At 39.6% G+C, this 24,418-nt stretch overlaps 2 protein-coding genes and 1 long non-coding RNA gene across 14 annotated transcripts in view; 2 read left to right on the top strand and 1 right to left on the bottom strand.

Annotated features, from left to right (window-relative positions):
- The first annotated feature begins 523 nt into the window (after positions 1-523).
- PpV (Protein phosphatase V) lies at positions 524-3,139 on the top strand. The gene is made up of 7 exons (XM_034332432.2): positions 524-1,015; positions 1,142-1,237; positions 1,372-1,579; positions 1,668-1,747; positions 1,823-1,928; positions 1,999-2,160; positions 2,351-3,139. Exons 1-7 carry the CDS (start codon positions 947-949, stop codon positions 2,539-2,541), a joined length of 912 nt encoding a protein of 303 aa, XP_034188323.1. The 5' UTR covers positions 524-946; the 3' UTR covers positions 2,542-3,139.
- Positions 3,140-6,102: 2,963 nt separating this feature from the next.
- The window catches only part of LOC143308251 (uncharacterized), a 124,295-nt gene continuing 105,979 nt past the window's right edge, over positions 6,103-24,418 (top strand). For all 3 annotated transcript variants that reach the window (XR_013065240.1, XR_013065241.1, XR_013065243.1), the window contains exon 1: positions 6,103-6,762. This is a non-coding gene — a long non-coding RNA (uncharacterized LOC143308251). The remainder of the gene's footprint in view (positions 6,763-24,418) is intronic.
- The window catches only part of Hr4 (nuclear hormone receptor 4), a 114,536-nt gene continuing 98,675 nt past the window's right edge, over positions 8,558-24,418 (bottom strand). For 5 of the 10 annotated variants that reach the window (XM_034332413.2, XM_034332414.2, XM_034332412.2 and 2 more), the window contains 9 exons: positions 18,673-19,704; positions 18,039-18,585; positions 16,532-16,742; positions 16,055-16,408; positions 12,682-12,816; positions 12,259-12,522; positions 11,976-12,168; positions 11,396-11,523; positions 8,558-11,239 (listed from right to left, as the gene is read on the bottom strand). In XM_034332413.2, the coding sequence (XP_034188304.2) occupies positions 11,159-11,239; positions 11,396-11,523; positions 11,976-12,168; positions 12,259-12,522; positions 12,682-12,816; positions 16,055-16,408; positions 16,532-16,742; positions 18,039-18,585; positions 18,673-19,704 (2,945 nt within the window). In that variant the 3' untranslated portion in view covers positions 8,558-11,158. Of the gene's footprint in view, positions 11,240-11,395; positions 11,524-11,975; positions 12,169-12,258; positions 12,523-12,681; positions 12,817-16,054; positions 16,409-16,531; positions 16,743-18,038; positions 18,586-18,672; positions 19,705-21,449; positions 24,385-24,418 lie in introns of those variants that run through there. The other 5 variants (XM_034332418.2, XM_034332420.2, XM_034332417.2 and 2 more) reach the window with 3 other exon arrangements.

Here is a 24,418-nt window from a genome sequence, read left to right on the forward strand (position 1 = left end):
ATAACTGCGACGCGCAGGTTGGAAGATGGTGGGGGAACGCAGCGAGCTCTCTGCTAATCGCTTTCCACTTCGTTTAGAAGTATCGCCAATCAGGGCGAAGATGCGCACTAGAGAAGCGCGAAGAACGAAAACTGGTCTTTTCGCAGTTATGGACTCTGGTGAACTGCGGTATAGATAAATGATTAGCCTTCAATTAGTAGTTATTATAGCGATTGTTACTTTAAACTATAAGACAATATATTTAAATAAAAATTGGAACTCGCATTCTTATAAATCTGTACAAATACGTTATTACTTCACACTAAACATAACTTATCGTTAATCCGATCTTCGATAACCGATTCATTGATAGTAAAATATATCATTTCGAAAAATTTAACTAAAAAGTTTCAAATTTAAAATACTGACAAAATTTTGAGTTTTTTCGTTTTTTTTTAAGTATAGGAATAAAATAAAAGATACTAGGATTTAAATAATATTATTGGTCAAGTGGTTTTGTTATTTTAAGACTAGCATCTTATGTTAAACGACATGTCGTAATCTAACATGATACATTTATCGGTGTCGTGAACTATTCATGGAAAGATAATAACAAGTACTTGCTATTGTATTGTGAAAAATATTTTATTTTTATGTTTGTTTTCACTGTGTAAAGTGAAAACTCTGAACCAATGGGATAAAAGGTTTAAAGAGAATGAAAGTTGGTCTTGTTTAATGTTACCTTACAGTAGCTTAACTGTGTTTGAGTCTAACACGATGAGAAAGAGGAATGCTTTGTTAAATAAAACGTTTAAAATCTTGAGTCTAAAATGAATAAAAGTCGAAGGATTGATTTAGATTAAATGTTCAGTGTATTCTTTAAAAATACAAATCAACTATAAATTCAGCGCACCTATATGTAGTGAGTGAGGGCGCGATCGGTATTTTCTTACGATACGAGTCCAAAATGTCAGACATCGATAAATGGATAGAGATTGCAAAAGAGTGCAAATATCTTCCTGAACATGATCTTAAGGTAAATAATATATATGACATATTATTTTTTATTATTTTAATTATATTATATTCCGTCGACATATTTGACAAGATATTAAACATACGCTATTAGATTACTCCTATTCATTGTATTTCTTTTGTTTAGAAACTTTGTGACATGGTATGTGATTTATTATTGGAAGAGTCTAATATTCAACCAGTATCCACTCCAGTAACCGTATGTGGAGATATTCATGGCCAGGTAAATTTCATACCAATGTTCTAACCTCAACACAACATCGATATCTCTACTGATAACGATAATTATTTCGAAAGTAAAAGTTCGAGCTGCTTTGATTCTAGCCCGCTAATTGTTGTAATCATTTCTTTTTTCAGTTTTACGATCTAGAGGAATTATTTCGTAATGGTGGTCCTGTGCCTGATACAAATTATATATTCATGGGAGATTTTGTAGATAGAGGGTATTACAGTTTAGAAACGTTTACTCGGTTACTTACACTTAAAGCTAAGTGGTCTGATAGAATAACATTGCTTCGAGGAAATCATGAATCCAGACAAATTACACATGTTTATGGTTTTTATGGTTAGTGTGTATTATAAATTAAACATTGATTTATTATCTCTACATGTATAACAATGAAATTAAATTCAGATTTTTTCCTTTATTGCAGATGAATGTCAAAATAAATATGGCAATGCTAATGCATGGAAATACTGCTGTAGGGTATTTGACTTGCTCACCGTTGCTGCCGTTAGTATCATTAAATATTAACCAAATTACATGTATATACAAGCTTATATATTTAACAAAAGTATTTTTATTTAGTTAATCGATGAACAAGTACTATGTGTGCATGGTGGATTGTCTCCAGCCATTAGGACATTAGATCAAATTAGGACGATTGAAAGAAACCAAGAAATTCCACATAAAGGTATTTATATTATTATATTGTGATGCTATGTACAATACTTATACTAATGAACCTTCAATTTTTGTTTCAGGTGCTTTCTGTGATTTGGTTTGGTCTGATCCAGAAGATGTCGAAACATGGACCGTTAGTCCACGCGGAGCGGGTTGGTTATTCGGAAGTAAAATAACGTATAATTTCATGGAGATCAATGATCTTAAACTTATATGTAGAGCTCATCAATTGGTTCACGAAGGTATACTTAAAAAATTTTTAATTATTTAGTACTATATTAACCCTTTGCGACTAAAAGCCGAGATATTCATAACATGAGGTTTAGCCGTTTGTTCAGTCGCGATTAAATTTGAACAGCTCCCGGCCGCAAGGGGTTATTGGTAAAGTATAAAGTGTCTGTTATTTATATTTTTCTTTTATTTTATTTCCAGGTTATAGGTACATGTTTAATGACAAACTTGTAACAGTATGGTCAGCTCCAAATTATTGTTATCGTTGTGGTAATGTAGCTAGTATTTTACAGTTCACAACTGTCGATCAAAGATGCCCAGTGCTATTCCAGGCAGTGCCTGATTCTGAAAGAGTAATTCCGCCTTTAACAACTACGCCGTACTTTTTGTGATCTAACTTAGTGCTCCATTTGTTTGGATGCAGAAGGGTGGTATCTGCGTCTAGACTTTACGGAATTACATGACTGTTTCTTCATATTGATAGACACAGGCTGGTACTCTGACGGAGCATCAAATTTTCGGAAACGTATCGAAAGGTGGTACATTATTTAGAATTTCGGTTTTTAAAAAGTTACTTCTTTTTATGTTTTTACGATAAAAAAATGTGTCATTTAAACGAACAAAAAAGAAAAAACAATTATCATGTGATTATCTATTCAGGGAATATTCTTACACGTTTTTTAAGAAGATTTACCCATTTTTGTATGTTAAAGAATGAACTTTTATACATAGTGCGTCTGCCATTGCATCAGCCTGACTTCTTTAGTTCGGAGAATTTTTCGAATTGAAATGTGAACTTCTGTGGTCTAGACGCTTTTGCTGTCTACTGTGTATGTACATTCTGAGCATTCGCATCTCAGAGCAGTATTGTGAACGTATTGTTTTAAAGGCTACACGCTTTTAAGTAAGTTGTGAACGCGAACAACAAATGGTTCAGTACTATATGAATGAATAAATGAAAAAAAAAATTAAAAAAAAAAAACATTTAAACATTCCGCCGTGGAAAAGTCTCTGAGTATAGTGAATGCTTAACTGATATTATGATCGTTGTGCGTAGAATTCAGGTTTATTAAAGCGTGAGCATATATACTACTGTTAAGGTCTTCCTGAGTATGTAATTGATCTGTTTCTGGTTTAGATACTGTGTGTGCTGCGTGCAATTCTTTTAATACTACTAGATACGCAATCAGTGTTCTTAGCAGCATAAATTCGGCGGTTTCGCCGAGGTACAAATAGTATGTAGCAGTAGCCAAAGTTTTCCTGCCTAGGTAAGGAAATTCAGTAGAAGAAAAATTGTATTATATGATAGGATTTTTGTTAATATTTCTATGCACATGACAACTTTATATTCCATTCTTTCTTTCTTCTTTATTACAAGCTCAACATACCGTTTGCAAAAATGTTTAAAGTAAAAAGAAAAAAGAGAAAAAAGACAAAAAAAAAAAATATGTACATTGAAATTCTTTCCTAGTATCGGCCTTTCCAGCCATGTTTCACTTCTGTGTATACAGAGCAATAGTTTGAGTACTCTATCGTTATTCTCGGAAGCTTTGTACAGTTTCCATATTATATGCCAAATCGCTGTCGTACTGAATAATTATAATAGCTAGATTGTCATAAGTTCATTAATGTAGGGAGCAATTTTTAAGAACCGAGACCCTTAGCAATGTGCCTCTAAATTAATAAGCGTTTGTGTAATATAATGGTATGATGATATTGATACATAATTAATAGAACGCACCGGCCATTGTGTATCATAAGCCTGAATTCTGACCATCGATTTGCTAGCTCATGATAATTCCTAACCGATCACAGACTCGACATATATGGCATTGGCATTGGCACTGGATGTCAAGTTGAAACTACTCTATTTTGAATTTTGTGATATAGTTCAAGTGAGGCATGTGAAAATTGAGTCGACGTTTGTAACGATTTTCCATGTCGAGTCGTTTGAGGATGTTTTGAAGACTTGTTATTTCAAGAAGTATAATCAACTTTTGAACAGTGCCTTCAGAACTATAACATGACGGTCTACTAGAAGTAAACACTTTCTAATGACAGATAATCATAGAGACGAACTAGGACGGATCATAATAAATAACCGAGAGCTTAACAAAAGGGCGTGTATAAGGAATTTTCTCTTTCACCTTTTTTATATTCCAGGAAGTATTATTAACAATCCCCTTATGATAATTCGACTTTTTTATTATTATTATCTCTCGTAAGATATTTCGGCGTCCATTTCGATTGCTTTACATACGAGATACTTTTTACATTTTACAATGATATCGACTAAAAATATTTATATATATACATATATATATATATATATATATCTATTCAGATTGTTACGATATGCAATTACACGATTTTACATTAACCGCTGCTTTAATACTTACATTGTCAATATTGTATTAGATAGATTATTATACAATTTTAAGACACGGAGTTTACGTTACAAACTCGACCTGTCGTTTTTGCAGCCTCTAATTAATATATCGTGAAACGGAGGTGATGCATGAAAATGCCTATGTAGTACGGACATCCTAGAAATCGTAAAAAGTATTAGCCTCTGTGTCTACTTAGGTATTCGCAGTATTCACCTTTTAATGCCTCTGTCTGTGATCGCTTTAATCTTATCGAAGTGTCCAAGCGCTTGCGACGATTGTACATCGGATAAGCTCCACGTTAATAAAGACAATGACATTAAAAATAATGAGACTAATAAGTTAGCATAAAATATATGTTCTTCTCTGCGGGAGCTTGAACACTGCGCATAATTCTTAAAGATCTCACAGGTAGACAACAGTTTAACGATCATGTACCTTGAAAGTATAGACTTTGTTATGTTAATGTAATGAAACGTCTGTAATAAAAATGCGGAAAAATTGCAACTGACATTATCAATAATACTCCCGTTATTATTGTGATAAATAAAGTACAAATATATACATACATATACTATATACACACACATATATAACTATATAATATCGTGAGGTGTTGAAAAGGAAAAGTTATCATATGTAGGTGTGGGTGTGGAACAATAAAGATATCATCAAATCTGTTCATCTTTAATTAGTTTATTTACTTGTAATAATATTATTTTCATCGCATATATATATATCATTCTATTATGATATATATACATATATATATCATTCTATTTATTCCTTACTATTTATATATAATAATATAGTGTATTTATGTTCATTATGTATAATATATTATCTACATTTATAATCCCTATGAAAGGCATCTCCAAACAGACTTCAGATTTACTTTTTTTTTTTTTTTTAAAATATCTTATTTATTCATAAAAATACAGGGGGTTTACGCGCCACCTGTGAAATCTAGCCTGTTTTGCCCGGAACCGATAGCTTCCGATTATTGGTCGGACGAACAACATTATATATCTTACAATCTTTCATTTTTGTAATAACAACGAATTTATTATGTTTCTCAACATCATCTATATGTACACGTCTTTACGCAAACAAGTTAAAGGATTTTTTCCCCTTCAGCTACGAATCCGTAAGCGCATTCGCGTTATTAATATCATTCACCACTGGGTTAAACGACGAAAAAGAAAAAGGATCCAACGATTTCAAGAGCTCACGATACGAGACGGAGAATGAAATGCAATAAAAAATGCAAAGAACAAGCTAGACGAATATTTACGAAGTCGTTAACTAACGACGAGAAATAAGTTAAAACTAAAACGTAAGTCTTTACAATAAACGAATATATTCTCTTCTCCACCGACTAGACTGTTTGGTTCGAGACATGCATCGACGAATATAAAAGAAAAGCACAAGAGAAGATTTCTCGTTCAGTCTCTAAACAATTCAAAAGAAATAAAACACGTTTCTATAACTCATTTGCTTCGATTAAAAATTTTAAATGAAATTGCAGGCGTTTAAAGTGACTAACAATAAGTACAATTTCGTTAACGATTCTTCGAAGATAAAACAATTTATAAAATCTAATAAAAAATGCAATAGAATCATGTTTGAACGCTTCCCAGGGTAGAATAATAATGATTCTTTAAAAAACACGTTTATAAACTCGATATCGTGAACAATTATTAACAATTGAATCAAGTGCAAAAATTTGAAAAATATCGAATTAAATAATTTCCCGCGCATTCGTAGCGATCGACGGGAATTCGTAATTCGCGCGCAAAAGATCGATTGAAAAAATTTGTTTAGTAGCAACGCAGCATCCGGTTCCCGGCAGAGCGGCGATTCACACGGCGCTCAAATCTCAGTTACAAAAGGAATAGTCGAAGGTAAACGAGACGATAAAAATGTACTTCCTAAACGTAGGTAGAAATTGGTAACTTTGACTCACTCATTGAAAAAGTATTTCCTCTTGCCAATCCGGCATTCGTGCTTTCTTTCTGCCCATCGTTTTTGGGTTAACGTTTGTATTGCGCGCGCCTTCGGCTATCACGTGACAAGCAGCATACTTCAGTGTTCGCCAATCCGTTCAAAGTGACAGTCCGTGCTCGTAATTTCAGTGATTTTTGTAGTTTAAATAGTGAAATTAATGACTGAATTACACTTCTTTCGTGTTCCTGGCTGGTCTAGAGCATCGAAGAAGACATCACGGTGAGTGAAACATGTGACAACAACTTAATTCGATAATATATCATTGATAGCTGATCACGGCGTCACGTGGACGCTTCACTGTTCCCGGTGTCACGTTTAAACGTACACAAAATACATATAACCTGTCGACCTTGTTACATATATTGCTCGTACAATCATAAATCAGCGATTATTATGAAGGTTTTCGTAAAATAGGTACAATTATTTCGATTGATTCAGTGTTCTTCGACGATCACGATCGAAACGATCGAACGAAACAAAATGTCCGTGCTATTCCGTTACAAAACGACGGTTCGATAGTTGTCTCGAACGATAGCTACATTATCCTGCGTGAGCAATAAATTTGCTCAGAAATCACCGAACTTTATATACGCGATTAGAAACACTGTGTGGCCGCTTGACACCATATACAATATATATATATATATATATAATATATATATATAGAACAGGTATAACACGGAATTATACAAAGAGACAGGACTAGTACTTTCAACGTAGTTATTATTAAACCTTTCGTACAATATGTACAAAGTTAAACCCACAAACGAGAGGCATATGTTTTTTTATACTTTTAAATTTCATCTTTCTTTCATCTCTTCTCTTTTTTTTTTTCGTTTTTTTTGTTGTTTCTTTTTTTTACTTTTTGCTCAATAGACTCTCACTCGCACTTAAATATTAAAGGTTGGGCATGATAATACTCGCGGTAGTATAATGCCCTAAGTCTTGCTGATCCAACGCGTAGCTCTCCCGTAAGCAGCTGCTGTACTCCCAGACATCGATGCACATTTTCAATTTTATACAATATACATATTTATATTTATATTTATATACTTATATGTATATATATAACGTAATATTAAAAGACAGTCCAACTTGGCGCTCTTTATCTATTTTCACGCGGTGTTCATCGACCTTCCCCCCCCCCCCCCCCCCCCCCCCCCCCCCCTCGCTCGTTCTTTCGTACCCGATACCGCCGCTCGTCTATGTACAGACTAACAATAAATAGAACGCGACAAGAAAAAGGTTTCTTCGCGGGAAGTACATAAAGTTTAATTGACCTAACCAGAATAAAAAAGATCGATGGGGTTGGTTGAGGATCGAAGGATTGGGAATTGAAAGGAATCAGGGTAACGTGTATCGTGAGACATCGACAAAGACAGGGATAGACAGAAGGAATCGTTTCTTTCTCTCTAAATATATTGCACTATCGATAAGAACGGTAACTTCGAAGCAAACTGTTTATCGTCCGCCGATCGCTTAACATTCTCGAAGGAAGAAGCTAAAGATCCCATTCCCGGTCCACTATCTGGCGGATATTATTCTTAAACTAAACTCAGCGAGGTCGTTATACTTTTTCAATTCGTTTCTCGTTGGGTGCTACCTCATCGACCGTCCAATTGAACACAGAGACAAGTGTACGATGATGTCCGGGGAATACAGGAACCGTTACCCCCCTCCCCCCAGTTCCTTAACCGCAAATAATATACATTGTTTACCGTATTGAAGTATCCCATCGTTAGTTAAGTCTTATAGTATGGACAAGTATCCTTAGGCTAGTAGGCCCAAGGTGTTTTGCGTGTACAGTTTCTCGTGTTGATTCTTTCGTACGTAAGCTCGCCGACCACGAGTCCGCCGAAAATTCTCTTCGATATCATGGAAAAACTATACGAAACGATATAATTAGTCGAAGTTTTGAGCAGTAATTCGATTGGTAACGCAATGGTAACTCTAGTCTCGATCCAGAATATTTAAGAAAAATTCGTAGATCAAACGCGAGATGGATTGAAAGAGAGAAAAAAAAAAAAAGTTTCGATTAAGTTTATTAAGATGAGTAGATAAATGCAACACGATCAAAGTTATCCAAAAGACGATAATCTTTGGTAGTGAAAAGAAAAGGGGATCGATTTTCATCGTACTCGTGATCGTACAGCGTACAGGCGATTTAGCGCGTGTTTACGATAATTTCTATGGAGGCAAGATGAAACGATCACGTCGCGATAGAACGTGGCGCTGATTAATTACATGCGTATACAGGGAGCGTTATTATTATTATTTTTTTTTCTTTTTCATATTTCTTTCTTTGCCTCTGCCAAGACACCGAACGACGTTTCGACTGGCGTGAACCACCGGGTTATTTTGTCTTTCGTTAAGATTCCCTCCTAGAACGAATCGGTATTCGCTATCTTAAATAATTGAGCCAATCCCGAGCACCTGGTATTTCCGGGTCGCGAAGAAAGCAAATATCACACGTGTCGACGACACACATACACATATGTATATCTACGATTGCTAATCGAAGCGCGGGAACACTGATCGTTCGAATTGACGCGACAGAGAGAAGGAAAGAAGAAGAAGAAAAAAAAAGAAAGAAAAATATTGAACATTGTATACGCTTCCTCGCAAGAGAGAAATACCAAGTCTCTTGCTGTTCGTGTTTTCCGTTCGTTTCACGCGGTTTATATCTTTCCTCATATTCCTTTTTCTTCGTTTAATATATATACACACATACATGTATATATGTATAATACTATGAAATTATCGCAGTCGTCTCAGCGAGGAATCATAAAAAAAAAAAAAAAAGAAAAAGAAAAGAATCTAATGATGAACACCCGGTAACGAGAAACGAAGCGCGCTCGTTCGAACGATCCGATCCTCGTCCTATCGTTTATGCAGAATAAATTGCATCGCGATAGTAGGCTACGAATAACACTTGGAACAATATAAAAGATTCTTCAAAAAATTCGCGTCAGTCGAAATTATCAGCGAGTACGAACGTTTTCGTATCGCAAGGCGAGCTCATTCTTCGTTAGCAAAAAAAATCGAAGATTATTCTTCGAAAGTGTTTGAAAAGCAATTCTCGAACGTTTCTCTATTTTTATCGTCTATCCGTAAGCTCCTAGAATAACGTTTTATCTCGCGAATCGAGGAAGAGGATCAGTTGGCTCGAAAGACGATCAGAACAAGAACATTTTCGACCGGTGAATGATGCGTAAACATTACGTCGATGGTGATCGAATGTAAATGAACAGAAAAACAGTGAATATATGTATATATATATATAATATAATATAGTCTTCTGTGTTGCGCGCTTGGACCATGATTCGGAGCCGCGAACGACGACGAGGACGACAATAACGACGAGGACGATCGTATTCTCTTTCGTTTCTTTAAGAAATTTCATTTCCATTCGGTATTATCTTCGTTTCTCTCGTCTTCGTTTCATTACGGAATGGGTGCACGTTGATAATGTCGCACTTATGTTTACTTCAGGGGATGATTATGTCGATGATGGTGTTGTTAGTCTATATAGCGTATCGCGGTTGTATGTTTGAACGTAAAGATACGCAAAGTGGCGGCAGTCGAAGTTGTAACGATGGATTGTTCTTTGCATTTGTGTCGTTGCTGTTTGGATCTCGTCGTCGATCATCATCATCGTCATCGGCATTATCATTACAGTCAGGGGGATGGATCATCAACATCGGTCGATGGATCGTTTCGGTCGTTTTGGTAGTCTGCTATTTTAGCTGATAGCGATGGAGAATAGTAGTAACAGTAGCAGTAGTAGTAGTAACAGTAGTAGTAGGTGGTAGTAGGTGGCCTACAAGTGAGCGTACGTAACGAGAGTCTTATTATCGATCGGATTATGCAACGTGAACACACAATGACGTAGTTGCGTGGTACTGCGTACAGAAATATATTATTATAGTCTTTTAGTTTCGATAAAAAAGTTTCAGTTCCCTCCTCGATTGATTTTCCATCTCGAGGTGGCGCGCTTTCTCTCTTTTTCACATTCGTTCGTATCACTTTCTCTCGCACGACATTTTCACCCTCATTCGTTCGTTCTATCATTCAAAATTCTTTATATTCTTTCATTTATTTCTTTATATCTTATCTAAAGCATTCTCTTCGTTTTCTTTTTCTCTCGCCGTCTCATCTCCTCGTTTCTCTCTCTCTCCCCTTAATTTATTCCTCTTTTATTTTTCTTCAATTAATTTCCCATTTCTCTTTCGCTCTCTTGTATTGTTTTTATCACGTTTATCACGGGTATCCCGTTCCCTTTTTCGACCTTCTTCATCGTTTGTACAACGCAACGAACACACACATTTATATTATTTATATTATTTATATGTATATATATATACTTTTTATATAATTATTATACATACGCAAACAAAGCTTTTCCCTTTTTTTTTTCTTTCTTCACCAGGCCCAGTTTCAACGGGCTATCCTTTGTTTGCTCTTCTCGCTTAGGTTGTTCGATTCTATCTTTCATACATACATATATATATATATATATATAGATTTCTCTTCATATTTATATTTGTATATATTTATATGCATAGTATGTATATAGGTATTCAGCTTCGTTTATCGTCAGTTTATTTTTTATTTACTATCTTTGAATTGTTGAGTTCAATAGGAAAGGAACGTAGAACATTTTACTCTCGAGTAGAAGAGCTGCCGCCGATTGTACCTGGAATTCAGGAAAAAAAAACAAGGACGAAGATCAATTAAAGGATCACTCGGCTTAGCTTTTTTCGCGCGAAGTTAATTTCGAGTACGTTGTCGCGCGGCTACGACGATTGTTCCTCGTTTTTATTTTTCATTTCTTTTATTTTGATGAACTTACTTCAGGCAACCTGACGAGAAGATCGTGAAACCGATTCGGTTGTTGAGGCGCGCTGTGCTCGACAAAACTTCGCAGACAGCTCATGTACCGTTCTTGCAGATGCTCTAATTCCATTGTACCTCCACGTGCTAAGAGAAGGCAGATACAAGAGAAAGAATCGTAAATAGATGTTAGAAACTTGTATGCTTTTACCGCGATCCTCGGTTACACTTTCGTATATAACGTTCGTCTCTTTTTATCGGGGATGAATAGGCAATTGCAAGGAATCGTAAACACACTCGATAAACTACGTTAAATTTATTGCCCGCGATCACTCGAACGTTGTATGGATTAATTGGGATAGTTTTCAGTGAATCGAATAATAAAACCGACGAATATTCCAATCGAATCGTTCGAATAATTGCGAACATTCTTCTACACACTAGCGTTCGTACGCGTGAAACTTACATTTTGCTTCGCCAATTGCAGCATTAGCAAAAAGGATGCATTTCTTTATATTTTAAGTTTCTCAACCAAACGCAGAAAGTCGTTCGTTCCTGTTTCTTTCATTTCTTTCGTACGATGAGTTAAGGACACTTACCTTGCGAGAGCATGGTGATTACTTTCAGACAGACATACTCTTCCATCCGTAGCCTCACCCTCCTGAACATTAACGTGACGTACGTGATCTTTTCCACCATGAGCCCTACGTCTTGTTGTAATTGGTCCATGGTTATCGGTCGGCCCATCATGTTGGTTAGGCACGTTTGTAACGTATACATGTTGTTCGATACCTGTACACGAAATTCGTTTGTTCGTTTCATTCGTTATATTCATTCATGTTATAATTAGAATTTGTCGAAGAAATGAAGAAATTCAATTACTTCTTGCATAAAATCCGCTCCCATCACGTCGGTACCGACATTGGAGAACTTGTGCTGACCGTGTATCGCTTGATAGGCGGAGGTGGTCAGCACCAGGATTTCGTGCCACTTGTGGGTGAGCAACGTCGTGTGAACTTCGACCGGTAGCTCAAGGTAAAAGGGTAACCTTTTGGTCCACTGCACCAACTTGTACACTATACTGTCCCCTATCTGACACAGCTTGTCGCTTAGGTTTGATTTATGGTCCAGCAGCTCGTCCAAGTTCTATAATACAAGAGAAAAAATCATTTCATTGAAATACCCTCATCCTATGGTAAAAATACTACGAAACGATTTCAAATCGATACTATTCGCGTCAGTCTGAAAATAATATTAGTTTCATTCGAATAATGTGATTCGAGAATGTAGAACATTGAAACTTACCCTTAACGTGGCTATATCTTGGAACTCGTCGCAGTCTATGAGGGACTGGATCATGGCGACGGTTGCATCAAAAGGAAAAGATCGATCCCTCGAACTGCTCACAGTGTTGTCTAGCCTCTGTCTTAAATGTACCACCTTAAACATTACCAGTGCAATCCTTAGATTTAAAATTTCGCTTCTTAAAGAGTACAAAGAGCATGTGAAAGTGCTTGAAAAATAGTAAAAGTTAACAGTAACAAAGTATCCACTTTAATGGGACATTATTAAAGTTCTAATTTTAATACTTTCCATTAAAAAGTGTTATGTTTGATATCTCACATGACACATAGGTTTCGCTGACTTTTATGAGAGAAATAGAAGATAGGTTCTGATTTCACTTTTTACTATCTATCATAAAATAAATGATTTACTGCCGTGTTTATTACCAATATTTTCCTATTCGCACAACAGACTTTAAAGCGTTATTAGCATATAAATAAGATGATTTTAGTTTACATTTTCTTCGATACAGAAACAGTCTTTATCATTTCTAAGTGATGCATAAATCAATAATAAGAAAAATCTTGTTAACAACGTCTCTTCAAATCGCTCGATTTCTCAAACGAATCGAACGAACAAATCGTTGCCATTTTGAGGCACCAGTGATCCCGGTAGTTGAATAAATTCGATCGATCGATCGAATAATCCCGAAACAGCGCTTCCTACGTTAATCCGATCCGGCCTTTCACTGACCTTTTCGGACCCGCTGCTACTTCCTCGAGGTCGATATTCGTCGATGCAGACGAGAGGGAGAGCGGCCTCGGTTCGCGATACCTTCGGGGAAAGCTGCGATCCTCACCTCGACGGATATAACCCTTAAGTTTTCTACACACGGTCGCGAACCGTGGGACACGTTCTCGTCGCTGAAGGCGATCGAGTTGGAGGTGGAGAGACTAAGGTGTTGGAGGAGGAAGAAAATGAGGTAGGGTGAGGTCAGTGTCCCTTGTGTGCAGACTTTCACGAGTTACGAAACCGACGGAGAACTGCCCGTCCTTGGCACCGGCTGTCGCTGATTTTCTATTGTCCCTACCTTACAGTCCTCGTCATCGTCGGTGTGTTTCACCTGGAGATGATTCGATACCCACCTGGATAACGATTAACACCAATCGATCTCCCAACTCTCTTTTCATATTCATTTCTTACATGTCTGTGCAAAGTATCGTTTGCACTTTCAGTTCCGTGTTTCATTGAAAATTTCAAGTTACTTCAAACTTTTAGAAAGATTCTTAGAAATTTTAAACTCTTCCTCTTGAAATGGTCTTATCAAACCGAATCTACTACCTCGAAACTCGAAGTGACGATGTTTTTGAAATTCCCAGGAGTATCCGTGTTTTGCAGAGACATGCAATGATTCGTTCGAAGATGGAAAGTGACCTCCTTAATGGAGCTCCACCGGCAATATTTATCCGGTCCTCGAGTCATCGATTTCACTTTTGGCAATGGCCTCTAGCGGGCTGACTGTTCCCGGTAATTCTTCTCGTTGTTTGCATACCTCACGTGCTCGATGTACACAACAACTTCGGTTAACCTTTATTATGGCCAACAAATAATACCTTGCACAATGTCCCGATGTTTTTATGTTCTGAACATTCGTGTGACGAATTAGGTTCTCCCTAAATCTTTCCTTAGTTAAAAAAAAGTCTAAGTTACATTAAATTTTGCATTAGAACTGCATTGGATCGGCCATTTGAAATTCAGTCCATTTCGTAATTTGGCCAGAATTTGATGATCTTCCATCAGTCGCAGGATCGGTTTAGGATTCACTTGGCGGATGATTAATTTTCATCGTCGCTGTTGCTGCCACGTAGGGAACACTTTCACGATGTTAAAGATAATACGGTGCACGTTTAGAAGAGCACGAAAAAGCATGCGAGACGACGACGACCAGCCATTCGGCTCTCGAACTGCTTGCTCGTTGTACATATCTATCGGCTTTCGTAATGTGGGAAACCTTGAGGGTTGCGCAAGCGGACTCGTAAGAAAGTGAAATTGCAACGGGGAGTTCATTCATTTCAGGATCGTTCCGCTGAAAAGCGATCGAATCCGATGATTTTCCCTCGTCGCGTTATTTCTCCTTCGAGCCACGGATAATCCTCTTGCAAGCACGATATTCAAAATAAGTGCAGTAAAAATGTCCATAGGAATCGTGTAATCTTTATATTAGGGTTGGAGTGACGTAGCGTGTCGCAGTAATAGAGAAACGAATTTTCCTACGATAATTATTCATCTCTGCTGTTCCTTCTGTCCTACTTTTTTTCTTCTAGAAACGACGAAGCGTTCTTCAGCGCGTATCCATCGCGTTTATGAATGTAATCACACGTGGGAGCTCGTAATCGCGTTTTACCTCAGACAGCGTAAATTTCTCGCCGTTTTCTTACCTGTTCGTAACGCAGTCGTAAACGCTCGGCAATTCTTTTGTAATCGTTCGCATCCATTTCCTGTATGATTTCAACTTCTGTTCCGAAGCCATCGTTGCTTCGGAACGCGTTTATTGAATAACGTTTCTCGAACGATCGGATTCCATAGGGAAGCCTTTGTTACTTTCGCATAAAATTGAGAAGAAGAAAAGGTTCGATCGAAAGACCTTAATTAAAAAAACAAGTGAACAATTTGCACATACATGGGTTTGGCAGAAGAAGGAGGATACGTGTTTTTGATTAATTTACAAGATTGATGCAGTTACGCGACAGACTGTACATTTATGGGCTCCCGTGAATGGATATTGTAACCAGACGAAAGAAGAAAGATTTCGACGAAGCATGTGATCCTCGATCGCGTGCAGCTGCTCCGAAAGTGAAAGTAAAGATGCCTTCGGGATGTTCTCATCGACGTTGGATTCTCTCGCGAAGAGATCAACTTTTGTCGACCCGAGCTCGATTTCTAGCGGAGCCGGTTCGAATAAATCACTCGAATCGTTGTTACGTCCCGGCACGTTGATCTATATGCGCTCCGGCCAATGGAGGATGAAAAAAGAAGAAGAAAAAAAAATTGGAAAGAAGGAAAAGATGTTTCACACGTGGAATTGGCTCGTTAGATAATCGCTTTTGATGGTGCTGATAGAGAAATCCCGTGGAATCTGTTGATGCAACGCGAGCTCGTGTCGAGTTATCACGCAGGAAGATCGCGTGAAATCGAACGAGTTGCGTCACCGTTCAAGAAGAAATGCTCGAACGAGTAGAAAAACAAGTGGAAATTACCGTACTTGTTCGGTGGATACACTCCTGTCCTCATACGTCAGGAAAGACTCGGATCATTTGAACCAATATTGGCGATATCGTCGTGTGATTAAATGAACGATTAGAAATTCGACTTAAAGATAGAGAAATGTACTCACTTCGGAGGGGTTGGTAAGCGCTGTCTTCAGGATCGTCCCGTTAACAAGATGACCCGAATGAGCTGGGTGACTCGAGTGACTGGTGGTAGATTGCGAGTTAAGCGGGTCGCCCGACGAAATTTTGTGATGGTGGAGAAAACCACCGGCTAGCTGTGCATGCTGCTGTTGGCTATGGTGAGCAACTGCAGCTACAGCCATATGCTTGTCAAGCATCGTCGAGCCCATGGTGTTTTTATTACCACCAAGGGATCCCGACCCGTTAACACCGCCAACGTTACCGCCGCTACTCATGCCACCCATGTTTCCACCAACTCCGCTCGATTTGTTACTCTTCTTGTGCTTTTTGTACTTCACCTAAAGAACAAGATGTTTCATTTTAAATTCACCACCTCGGTACGAAGGTTTACCAGAATATAGTAGTTCGTTTATTTAGAGAATTAGAATTTATAGATATTCGAAGAATTAGGATTTACGTACCTTGTAAAGGTTATACACAGCACCAGAATTTCTTCCCCCAGGCATCCGATCTTCCCGAACGGCCTGAAGGACCATACCCTGTTCAATGCACTTTTTGAAGCGACAGTACTGACACCTGTTCCTTTGGGCTTTCGTGATCTCGCAGCCACCTTCCGCTACACAGGTGTACACCCGCCTATTTTGCACGGTTCTCTTGAAGAACCCTTTACACCTGCGCATAAACGGTTTATACCCTTCTTCGCATATTACATCCACGATTTCTCATCAAACAATCGCACAGTTTGTTCGTAATGAAAATTTCAAAGTTACTTTCGCGAGAAAGAAAGATTACGTGTTCTAAAATAGTACGAGGCAAGTAAAACGTAAGATACAGATGCGATTAGTCATTACGATTTTTTTATCCGACGAATTAAGTTTGAAAGTTTACTTCTAGCTTCTCAGGGGAACGCGATGATACTAGAAACAGATTAAACATTCATACTAGCAGAATTACGGCTACGCTGGGATGCATAAGGAAACTCGTCTGCGACTTTTCCCAACTAATTTGCCAGATTTGTTGGATACGACGATAGACATTGAATAAACTGACGCGAAACCGTGTTACGATACCCCTCTTGTAACTTAAGGGACTAATCAACCCTGTTGCAGAATATATTAGAACGGGATACACCTTGAAATACAGTTTTCATCTCACCTTGGAAACATATTGTATCGTTATTCTTCAAATAGAAAATTTCTATATTTTTATTCGCTGATAAGTTTGATAAATCAACTCGAAACTTGCGGTGCAATTTATTTCTCAAAATAATTTCTTAATTAACGAAGCGGTACCATAAAGTATCTTTGAAGATCACTATATTTTGTTAGTTATTATTTTCGAAAGTCGGTTTCAAACGTACTCTTCCATAATGAAAAATTCAGTTTCGATAGAATGACAAGTATAATTGAGCCTGTTCGATAAACAACGTACAACGCAAAGAGCAAAGTAACGATGAAATAAAAGAACCGCGTATGATATCGCAAATATCACGGAAGAGACAAGGATGAAAAACACGATGACACAGAGAGTTGTTTTCCGTCGCGGATGGATACCTATCTACATTCATAGTTCAACTCTGACGCGGTAACCTCGAAGACACACGAAACAATATATTTCCCCAACGATGTATAGTTGAATGCTAGGATGCAGGTGCAAGTTGAGGATACCAAAAAGGTCAGAGGTGGTGGGGCACCCTTTAGGGTCGTGTAATCCTAACTTTCCTTACATAGTTTCAATGTAATTATCTCTAATTAAGCGGATCGTCTGAATCTCTGGCGCGTAACGTATCGCCGAAAGGCATTCTAACCATGGTATTTCGAGATATACAGTGGCATTAGTTTTCTAGACGACTAATTTGATTATCACACTTCGCTCTCATACCGCTCGAATGCATTTCTAGCAATCTCGAGAATTACTTTTCAAAGTAATGACGAAAAATGAACGATAAGAAAGAATGATTTCACTTACCCTTCGCACGTGATGATGCCATAGTGCAAACCGGTAGCTTTGTCCTCGCAGATCATGCATATCATAGGCGTCTCGTCCTCCTCGTGTTCTTGAGGTGGCATAGGTGGTGCAGGGGGTGCGACCGATATCGACTGTGACGTCGACTCGGATTTGACCACTCCTCCGTTTCTCGTCCACGGTTGACCGGAACCGGATGCGGTCAGGTTGAGCGCCTGCATTTGTTGGGCGGCCGGTAGTTGCGTCAGGTCGCTGGCCCATAGCCTCTCCATGTTGAGCGGCGGGCCAGACGGGTAGGAAACAGAGGATGGTTTGCCCCTGGACTCTTGTCCAAGGTTCAGCAACAGCTGAGCAGCCGATTCCTCGGACGAGGAACAGGATGCTGCCGCGGCCGTGGTGGTCCACGAAGCCGCCGGCGGTGGTACGGGATCCAAAGGTGGCGCGGACCATATCATCGTCCTCACGCCACCGATTTCTCCCATGATCACTGTGGGAGGTGGTCGCGGGGGTGCCGGCGCGGGCCTCTGCGCCGGTGGTTTCATCGTTTCGCCTGTAATCAAAGACGGATACCATCTAGGGTCTTCCATATCGGAGTAGGGTTAAAAGTCTTCGGAAAGTAAATTGGACTAGGACTTACAGGATGAGGCAGTACTACTCGAGCCGGTGCTCGTGGAAGTAGCTCCGCCGCTGCCCGTGCTGGTGCTCAGACTCGTGCTGCTGCTGCTGCTGGTGGATGCGACAGCCACGTTCTGTCCATAGGTTACCGTACTGTTGATCACCCCGTTCAATAGCCTCTGCGTAGCGAATCCTTGTACACCGTTGTTTTGCGACCAAAATTGATGGTGAGCCAGAAGATGAGGGGGTACCGAGGGTACCCGCGGTCTCGGTGGTGTTGGGGGAGTTTGCGGTTGTTGTTGTTGTTGTTGTTGCTGTTGTTGGGAACCGTGTGTCGTGCTGGCACTAGGGCTCATACTCTGGCTAGGGCTGTACTGGGAAGATGGACTGCTCCGGTGACTAGGTTGACTGGAGGTCTCTGAACGACCGCCACCGCCACTACCGCCTCCGCCTCCTCCGTCGAAAACCGAGTTATCCGACTCCTCCTTAGTTTGGGCCGACGATAAGTCACCCTTATCGGGAGTGTCGCTCCTCGAGGTTGGTTCCTGGGGCATGGGAGTGGTGGAGACCGCTTGCATGGGCGAGTAAGGCGAGAGTCTGGTTGGTACTGGTGTACCAGCACGTTGTTGATGTTGTTGTTGCTGCTGTTGCTGCTGCTGTTGTTGTTGTTGTTGCTGCTGCTGTTGGTGCTGATGGTGCTGTTGCTGTTGTTGTTCTTCGACGACTCTGAAGCCCGCCATCGAACCGGCATCCGGGAAGACTGAATCGGGCGACGCACGGTCCGAGCAGGCTGTTTCGCGAGCTTCCATGCCACTTGCCATGCCACTTCCGCGAAGAGGATCTCGCGGTGTCCCTGGACTCGGGATGCCTAGCAGATACTCGCTTTTCACTTTGACCACGGGGCAGCCCGGCGAGCCCGGCATGTTAGCCTCCGGCGACAGGGTCGAGGTGTCAGCCATGCTCTCCCCTGGAGCAGGAAAGTTTATGGGTGAAGGAGCGTCCGCCGGCTGGATCCCGAGCGGCGAGCCTGCTGATCCGAGGGATACCGGGGAGTCTGAGAAATAAGGCGTTGGTCTCACGTTTATACTCGGTGGAAAATTTTTCACGCGTTTTTACCTCGGCAAAGCCGCGATTACGGGCGCGGATTGAAGCGCGATTAGTCCTGACGCGTGTCGTGTGCACATGATTATGGACTGCCCTTTCTTTTTTTCATGCTGATGATGGTGGTGATAGTGGTGGTGGTGGTGGTGGTGGTGGTAGAGAATGATTCTTAACAAAATGGCCAGCAAACGATCGTTTTGCCAGTTTTAACACGTGGGTTACCGAGAGACGCGTTGATATTCCCGAGAGGATGATGAACTGGTTCGCGAATATTTCATGATTGCTACATCAAAGGCGTCCAATTGTAAACGCATCGAGAATGATGATGGTTTATTACGAACTTTCTAATGTGGAAAGTACCAGGTATAAATCGCTTAACTGAAGATTCACCTTTGTTACCGCGAATAATCTATATCGATCTTATAAGGCTCTGTCCTAATTGAGATGAACACGTTAGTTCCATTCTGTGTTTTGACACTTTCCTACGTAACACCTAACAAGTATTGTTCATTACTATTCTTCGGTGGTTGGGCAATCGCGTTTCACCGTGCATTAATAACAATTATTGCCAGCCGACGATTCCATCGGGCCGTATGCGCGATTCGCACGAGATTATGAAAGTTACGCGGCATGAAATTCTTCTTCGTTCGCCGGTTAAACTATTCGGTTCAACGATCGCGTAACCATCTCGAACCGCGATGTTCACGTTAATGGGTTTGGTCTTTCGTGTTTCAGCCGTTATGAAAATGTTATTAATCATCGTGTATAAGCATGCCCGGTGGTCTATCGCGATGATGAATAACATTTATCATGGCGCGCAGTCAATCCGATGTTTTATTACGTTGACAGACGCGTTTCGAAAGGAACATCTCGTATTTCGTTGTTCCTGTTCGTTTGAGGGTTGAATCTTAGGATATTTCAAGTGGCTCTCCCCATGGTCCGCCGTTCGAGGGTTGACCCTCGATGATATTGTACCGACTCAATCATAAATCAGACTTACGGTGCTTTCACTATAATCTACTGAAAATTTTCAAAATTTGTCCAAGTTTATTTGCAAAGATAATAACCGTGCGACGTGTACTGTATCCCAGGGTGTTGAAAATGTTGTTTGAGATCACACGTGGTAGAGAAAAGGATATTTCAAAGCTAAAGCAATTTACAGAAGGGAAACGAAACTGTAATACTCGTTCAAAGCGTTTAGATCGTGAAAAGGATGTGGGACTATGGGTGTTCGTGTAGGTCAAGGAAGGAATGCAGTTGACAAGGCCGAGCTATGATTGTAGGTACCTAGGTACCAGTTTCCAAGCTATTAATAGCCCGATCACCGTGAATATCGGTTCCCGCGGATTATTCATTTACCGACTCTTATCGTCCTCTTCTCGTTTTGATTTTCTCGCGACGAGATGGAATCGATTCCCTAGCCCGGTTATTCAATCTTATTTTCAAGCCTTTCCATTCCGATCACGTGTAATCGTACGATTATTCATTCATCAACGGGTGCCAGAGACGATCGACGGGTCAGAAATAATGCATGATTGATGAAATTAAAATTAGAATTCTCAGCCTTTCATAGAATCGCTTTATATAATACTTCAGACTTTCAGGTGTAAACATAGAAAAATATTTTAAATTAAGAAACGATTCGATTAAAACATAAGTGCTTGTACCAGGGGTGATTATTTAACATTTTCTGTTTACCGAATATCGAAGAGCAAAGGTTCTTCGAATCGTAGTAGCAGTATCGATGATCGAACATTGATTGAGCGCCCATTATCGGTCCTGATCTAAGGTATCGATGAAAATCGAAACAGCTCTGATAAGACGGCATCGGTAAACCGTAGTACGGATGATAGAGATACGGATCGAAGGGAGAAAAATGATTTAGCGATGTCCTTTGGAGTGCTCTGAAATCCATGTTTAACGAGTTCCAGTAGTCCAACCAGTGGAGATTAGACACGAGGGACATGTTGCCTTTCAAAGGAGAGTTCATTGTGCCGATAGCGTAGGCAGTATTTATCCTTGGTAACTTCTCTATATATCCTCGAATATTCGTTGAACCGTAAGACCGTGTTTACTTGTTGCGTATCGTTAGAATATCACAAGTTCTTCGTTAAGCTCGTTTACTTTCATCGATTGTCATCGGTGTTTCAAAAGTCGTTGCACTTTTCCACTAACTATTGTTCCTCTTTCTTTTTTCTAACTTTCGATTTTCAAAAATATATCGATACAAAACAAGGTTTTCGAAAATAGGTACCGAGAAAAATTGTTCATTATTTAAATTCAGAATTAGAACATCTTTTATGGTTCCACATATTTATCTGTTAATAACGCGATAGTTTTGATTTAGCTCTCGATTTCCATTAATCAATATATAAATATATTGTCTTCTTTATAATAAACCTATATCCCTGCAAGTTTATCGAACTATCTTCATTTATGTACCAACGACGCAGAAGAGAGCGTTAAGTAGTACAAACGTAGCATTAGTCAGACGTACCGAAAAATATCACAATTCCTTTCTCTATATAATCACAGTTCACCTGAAACCTTAGAAAACCGATAGAATCTATAAAAATTTTCAATTATCATCACAATTTTACCGGTACAAAAATGTTGAAGTATAAATAAATAAAACTTAAAGCGAGCGTAGAAAGTCTTATGCTACCAAATCACAAACGACTATCAACGTTACCGGCGAACTAATTAATTAAACATTTATCCCACGTAGGTGTCAGGTACGATCTAATCAGTCCTTTGTTTACCGCTTGCCCGTAATATCACTTTTCTCGATTAACCAGCGAGCAGAACTATTCTCGTCTCCGCTCCGTTCTCTCTAGCTTTCCATATTGTTGCGTTCATCGCACCGTTTCCGTTGGTCACCGCGTAATTACGCGCTCTGTATTTCGCGTATGACGTAGTTGGCGTTGTCCTGGAGGAAGATCAATGATTTCCCGCGACGCGAACACGCGCTCATCGAAAAAACCCATTCATATCGCTTCCGCGTCGATGGGTCGGGCAACAAGCGTCCAACGTAACTCTCCGCGATCGACGATGCTCCTTCGAAGCGGGAAACGAGAAACTGCGCGGTTATCCTCGCGTCTCTTTCGGCTCGGCATCGTTTCCAACGTAACGACAATCCAGGTTCACCGTGGTCGGCATCGATTTCGCTTCCCGCCAACGGCGATCTCTGACCTTTAATCGCCGGTTGGTCGAGAGTCATTGGTATCGTTGGAAAAATCGATACAGCCTAACGAACAAGCTGCTCGCCGGATAGGTACTTCCACTACGAATAATCAGTCTGTTCGAGTACTTTGCCCGACGAGGGTTTTCTTTGAATATGAGGAAAAATCGCGGGCGTCGAAACGCGTGTTGACTCGAGTTCAGGCGAAGCCGAACTAAGCACCGGGCAACCGCGTGGGTTGATGTTCAACCCTGCACCGACGCCAGCAACCACCACCCCCTCTATTCCTGGACTTACCTTCCCCGTTTGCTCTACAACAGCGTCTCAACTACCCCCATGGTAACCAATCTCTTCCTAATAGAACGATAGAATGCTTCTGTGAAGAGACGTACACGGGATCAAGGATCAGAATTTCTGAATCAGGTAGACATTGTCTAATGGCGTTGACTATTCCATCAGGATATTTTGTTTTCCTTATTGTTACCTTCGATTTAGAGGAATATTAGATTCTTTTTGACGATTATTAAATGATATCCTCGTTAAAATAGAACTAGTAATCCTAATACCACCATTTAATTAGTAATCCTAATTAAAAATTAAATTGAGAATATTTTCTCGAAATGATTCGCTGAGAAACGAAATCGGTGGAAATAACGAAGAACGGGAGCGCGATGGAAACTCGTGCTACATTGTTGACACCATTATTTAAATAAACTCGTGTCTATTTTGTTGCACCAACATTGGAGAAGATCCAGGGATCCATCGAGACGAAAGACATAATAAATTCGTGGCTCGAGCTAGCCTCCACGTAAAAGTTTCGCTCGCGTAATGATACGCTCAAGCGTTTATGGCGTTCAAAGCGGAACAGATGAAGCATGATTGATGTTACCACGCGCGTTTCATGCGCTCTCCACCGTAATATACGCGGCTTATGAAAATCGGGCCAATAAAGGGTATCAAATGTGGCATTATGGGCGGTAACTAATCATTACAGTTGCGCTGACCAGTCTCACACAACTCGTTCCCAGTATTCTCAATAAGAAAAGATTGTCTGCGTGTTATACTTTGCCCGGACAATGATATACGATCCTTCTCGAACGCATGATTACGCCTTCTGTTGTTGAAATCTCGATACGCATTGTCCGCCTGCTCGCTTTAGCAAACAGCAATTCATTTTTCGACAATTAATGATTTAACGGGTAATTAATGAAAAATTCTTCCGAAACAAGCACAGTTAGTTCTCGTACAAGATAGAACATTCGAAAAGAAGTCGACGATGAAATGCTAAGAATTTTGTATTTTTAATATGAAAAATAACGCTGTGTGTAATTGAAAATGAAATTAGATAGTTATGTTAATTAGGGGTTGATCATGGAAGAATGATGAAGAATATTAGTATATCTGATAATGACATGTTAATGAGAGAGTCAATTCTGCACACGATTGTTTAACGATGATTATTATATAAATGGAAACAGAATTTCTT

The sequence above is a fragment of the Osmia lignaria genome, chromosome 3, assembly GCF_051020975.1.
Source record: "Osmia lignaria lignaria isolate PbOS001 chromosome 3, iyOsmLign1, whole genome shotgun sequence".
Classification (NCBI taxonomy): Eukaryota; Metazoa; Arthropoda; class Insecta; order Hymenoptera; family Megachilidae; genus Osmia; species Osmia lignaria.